At 41.6% G+C, this 5,192-nt stretch overlaps 1 protein-coding gene across 1 annotated transcript; it reads left to right on the forward strand.

The window, feature by feature from the left end:
* Window positions 1-3,139: 3,139 nt before the first annotated feature.
* Window positions 3,140-4,492, forward strand: LOC110509876 (C-C motif chemokine 19). The gene is made up of 4 exons (XM_021591055.2): window positions 3,140-3,339; window positions 3,600-3,720; window positions 3,857-3,981; window positions 4,144-4,492. Exons 1-4 carry the CDS (start codon window positions 3,279-3,281, stop codon window positions 4,161-4,163), a joined length of 327 nt encoding a protein of 108 aa, XP_021446730.1. The 5' UTR covers window positions 3,140-3,278; the 3' UTR covers window positions 4,164-4,492.
* Window positions 4,493-5,192: the final 700 nt, after the last annotated feature.

The following is a 5,192-nucleotide window of genomic DNA, read 5'->3' on the forward strand; positions in this document are numbered from 1 at the left end:
TGCTTGTGTTTTTTACACGTCCTTTAAATCACCTTTAGAGTGAGGATGACAGGCAGTCAGACAAACAAGAATTGTCACTTATCATCCTGTTGCTTTTAAACTTCTGATATTGTTTTTCTAACATCCTACAGCTCTCAGCAGCTGTAAAATATCACACAGCCTCCGCACTCTCCTCTAGCTGTCCGACCCTGAGTGACTGGCTCTAGCTGCACTGTCTGGTGTCTCCCTGTCTTCCGTCTGTCTGGGTATCAGGAGAGCTGTAGGGGAGACTGCAGATGATTCTGTGCTTGTTTCATCCTCTCCTTCTCTACATGTCCAGTGTCCCTCCATAATACACAAATGGATATATACACACTCATCCACGCACAGACATAGACACTCTCGTATAGGTCAGGTTTAGTTGAAACAATCATCCACACGAAAAGATTCTCTCACATACACATCGACATCCTCCCACACAGAAAGATGCACACCCTCCAGTATTACTTGCACAAGGGAGTATGTTTCCTTCCTGTGTCACATAATGAGCCCCTGGGATGCTGGGTTGTGATGCACCAGGGACGCTGCATTGTAAAACAGAACAATTAAACAAGACACCTTCATATGGAATGTGGTGACATCACTGATAATAGGTTTACCCATATATACTGAACAAAAACATAAATGCAACATGAAAAGTGTTGGTTTCATGTTTCATGAGCTGAAATAAAATATCCCAGAAATGTTCCATACAAAAACCTTAACATTTTGTGCACAAATATGCTTATCGCTGTTAGTGAGCATTGCTTCTTTGCCAAGATAATCCATTCACCTGAAAGGTGTGGCATATCAGGAAGCTGATTAAATAGCATGATCATTATACAGGTGCACCTTGTGCTGAGAACAAAAGGCAACTCAAAAATGTGCAATTCTGACAGAAAACACAATGCCTCAGATGTCTTGAGGGAGTGTGCAATTGACATGCTGACTGCAGGAATGTCCACCAGAGCTGTTAACAGAGAATTGAAAGTTAATTTCTCTACCATATGTCATTTTAGAGAATTTGGCAGCACGTCCAACTGGCCTAACAACCTCAGACCACGTGTAACCACGCCAGCCCAGGACCGCGACATCTGGCATCTTCACCTGCGGAAACGTCTGAGACCCTGCAGCCACCCAGACAGCTGATGAAACTGAGGAATCTTTCTGTTTGTAATAAAGCCCTTTTGTGGGAAAAATCTCCTTATGATTGGCTGGGCCTGGCGCGCAAGTGGGTGGGCCTGGTACCAAGTGGTTGGGCCATGGCTGCGCCACCTAATTTATTTATTTCAATTGACTGATTTCATTATACGTTTGAAGTCGGAAGTTGACATACACTTAGGTTGGAGTCATTAAAGCTGTTTTTTCAACCACTCCATACATTTATTGTTAACAAACTATAGTTTTGGCAAGTCAGTTAGGACATCTACTTTGTGCATGACACAAGTAATTTTTCCAACAATTGTTTATAGACAGATTATTTCACTTATAATTCACTGTATCACAATTCCAGTGGGTCAGAAGTTTACATACACTAAGTTGACTGTGCCTTTAAAAAGATTGGAAAATCCCAGAACATTATGTCATGGCTTTAGAAGCTTCTGATAGGCTAATTGACATTATTTGAGCCAAATGGAGGTGTACCTGTGGATGTATTTCAAGGCCTACCTTCAAACTCAGTGCCTCTTTGCTTGACATCATGGGAAAATCAAAATAAATCAGCCAAGACCTCGGAGAAAGAATTGGCGACCCCCACAAGTCTGGTTCATCCATGGGAGCAATTTCCAAACGCCTGAAGGTACCACGTTCATCTGTACAAACAATAGTACGCAAGTATAAACATCATGGGACCACGCAGCTGTCATACCGCTCAGGAAGGAGACGTGTTCTGTCTCCTAGAGATGAACGTACTTTGGTGCGAAAAGTGTAAATCAATCCCAGAACAGCAGCAAAGGACCTTGTGAAGATGCTGGAGGAAACCGATACAAAAGTGTCTACATCCAAAGTAAAACAAGTCCTATATCAACATATCCTGAAAGGCCGCTCAGCAAGGAAGATGCCACTGCTCCAAAACCGCCATATAAAAAGCCAGACTACGGTTTGCAACTGCACATGGGGACAAAGATCGTACTTTTTGGAGAAATATCCTCTGGTCTGATGAAACAAAAATAGAACTGTTTGGGCATAATGAACATCGTTATGTTTGGAGGAAAAAGGGGGATGCTTGCAAGCCAAAGAACACCATCCAACCGTGAAGCACAGGGGTGGCAGCATCATGTTGTGGGGGTGCTTTGCTGCAGGAGGGACTGGTGCACTTCACAAAATAGATGGCATCATGAGGAGGAAAGGTATGTGGTATATTGAAGCAACATCTCAAGACATCAGTCAGGAAGTTAAAGCTTGGTCGCAAATGGGTCTTCCAAATGAACAATGACCCCAAGCACACTTCCAAAGTTGTGTCAAAATGGCTTAAGGACAACAAAGTCAAGGTTTTGGAGTGGCCATCACAAAGCCCTGACCTCAATCCTATAGAAAATGTGTGTGCAGAACTGAAAAGGTGTGTGCAAGCAAGGAGGCCTACAAACCTGACTCAGTTACACCAGCTCTGTCAGGAGGAATGGGCCACAATTCACTCAACTTATTGTGGGAAGCTTGTGGAAGGCTACCTGAAAAGTTTGACCCATGTTAAACAATTTCAAGGTAATGCTACCAAATACTAATTGAGTGCATGTGAACTTCTGACCCACTGGAAATGTGATGAAAGAAATAAAAGCTGAAATAAATAATTCTCTCTAATTTTATTCTGACATTTCACATTATTGAAATAAAGTGGTGATCCTAACTGACCTAAAACAGGGAATCTTTACTTGGATTAAATGTCAGGAATTGTGAAAAACTGAGTTTAAATGTATTTGACCAAGGTGTATGTAAACTTCCGACTTCAACTGTATCTCCCCATCGACGGTGAGAATGATTTACAGATATTTCCGCCAGTTGTAACTGCAGAGAAAGTACCCTTCAACTCCATGGAAAAGCACTGGCAGAGCCTACTTTATCTTTGTTTGTTTTAAAGGTGAGAGTTGAGGGGCGTGCTGAGCTGAAGCATGGTTTACGGGAAATGGGTGCGTGACTTGATGGGGGTGAAAGTGAAAGGAGTTGTGCAGCGAGGATATAAAGCTGTGCCTGGACCACAGTAGCCCATTTATCTCCAGATCCTTGTTTAAAATATTAAGACACAGACAGAGAACAACTAAGACAGAATGTCCTTACGGTTGGCTGCACTTCTTCTGTTGACATCAGTCCTCTGGAGCCATGCAGCAGGTGAGATCCTCTCTTCTACTGCAGAGCTACTGTTATTAACTACTTTTACTCCAAGTTGTTTTCATAGTAACTACTATAATAACGTCTTGGTTACATGATGCTGTGTCTTGATTACTAGTTATCTGTGGAACTGAATACGCTCTTCGTCTTCTCAGGAGAATGTTGAAATGTAATTTTAGTAGAATGCCATACACAGAGAGAATGCACAAAGATACAGAGGGGATAGTCTAACCTGTGTTTGTGTGTGTGTGTGTCTGCAGCAAACACAGATAAAGCAATGGACTGCTGCTTGACAACAACCGATGCCAAACTTCCCCACAGAGTGGTGAAGTCATTCCATATCCAGACAGTCAGTGGAGGATGTCGGATACCTGCCACTGTGTAAGCAACATTAATCATTCCACACACAATACGTTGCCAAATGTAACACATCACCGTAACCACAAGTTCATGTTTTCTGGCTGTGTGTGACTGCATTGTTGGAACTATGTCTGATCTAAGTTACTTCTGCCAACAGGTTTGTCACGAGGAAGAATCTTAGACTGTGTGCTCCTCCTGCCACCAATAACAACTGGGTGACCAAACTCATCAAGCAACTGAAGAGGAAATCGCAGAATGGAAAGGCCAGAAAAGGGAAAAATGGTGGGATTCTATGTTAAAGTGTGATGCAATCCACATGAATCAATTCTATAAATTATAGAAGCATAACGTTTTCATGGTCACCACCCATTTTCTTTTATCAACGGTGAAGTTCCACCCATGTCTGTATTAAACTGTTTCTCCTTGTGCATTATTTCTCCTCAGGCAAGAACAGTAGACACTGAAAGACTGTGGTTGATCCCTGAACATGGAGCTCCAGAACACGTTCTGCAAGAAACAATAATCAGCAGTTGGACACATTTTGTCAATGACATTTTAGAACGTTAGTTCTCATTGTAGGGTGGATGCACTGTGATACTGTTGAATCGATTGAATTCTCCCAGTTGCCATTTTTCTTTTTGACCAACACTGTTTCATGTGTACTTCGTGTACTGCAGAAAAAACACTGCGTCTTTTCTAACCTTTCTCACAGTCACTTTAAGTCCCTATAAGCTGGATTTTGTATTGTATAGATACATTTTATGTAAATAAAGTGTTTGTTTTTTTAAAGAAATATTGTGTTTTTCATCTCAGTATTAATGATGTATTAATTTTGTCCAGTTAAAGACTTGTCCATGCTTTTTACATTGTACAACATTATTGGGAGTAGTTAGTAATTCAATTTCCAAGATATTCACATCCATTCATAAACACAATGATGAACTCCAGCCAGTTGTCTCTGGTGTCAGTAGAGCAGGTTCTAACATCATCAAGGGATAGGTACAGGGAAACTTCTTAGTTATAGTCTGTGTTAAACACTGCATGAACCTACATCCCTACTTACTTAGGGCTGAGCCGGTGCAATAATATTTTCTCTGCCATGAACAACTCTCTTGGCACTTTACAAGTAATGCATTAACACACTTAAAGACAGATTTACACTTTAACCAAATGTGTTATTCCTTATTCTTATAAACCTCATTCCATAGTTATGCTCTATGGACCTTCTATGTTTAATTTCCTCAAACGAAGAAAAGGCGCAGGCACTTGGTCTGGTCCAAGGTGTGGCCTAGCATAACTCTCTCCAATGATAACAGAATGTCAGCTAGAAGAATGGAGCACTGGGACATCAGCTGCATGTCTCCCTGTAACTCCATCTAATGGCTCATGAGAGTGTGACCTCTATATTCATAGCAGCCCGATGTGGGTGAAGTTTCATCAGGCTACTCCTCTAAACCCCAGCTTCACACCCAGACCTGTCAGTCTAAAATACC

The sequence above is a fragment of the Oncorhynchus mykiss genome, chromosome Y (assembly GCF_013265735.2).
Source record: "Oncorhynchus mykiss isolate Arlee chromosome Y, USDA_OmykA_1.1, whole genome shotgun sequence".
Taxonomy (NCBI): Eukaryota; Metazoa; Chordata; class Actinopteri; order Salmoniformes; family Salmonidae; genus Oncorhynchus; species Oncorhynchus mykiss.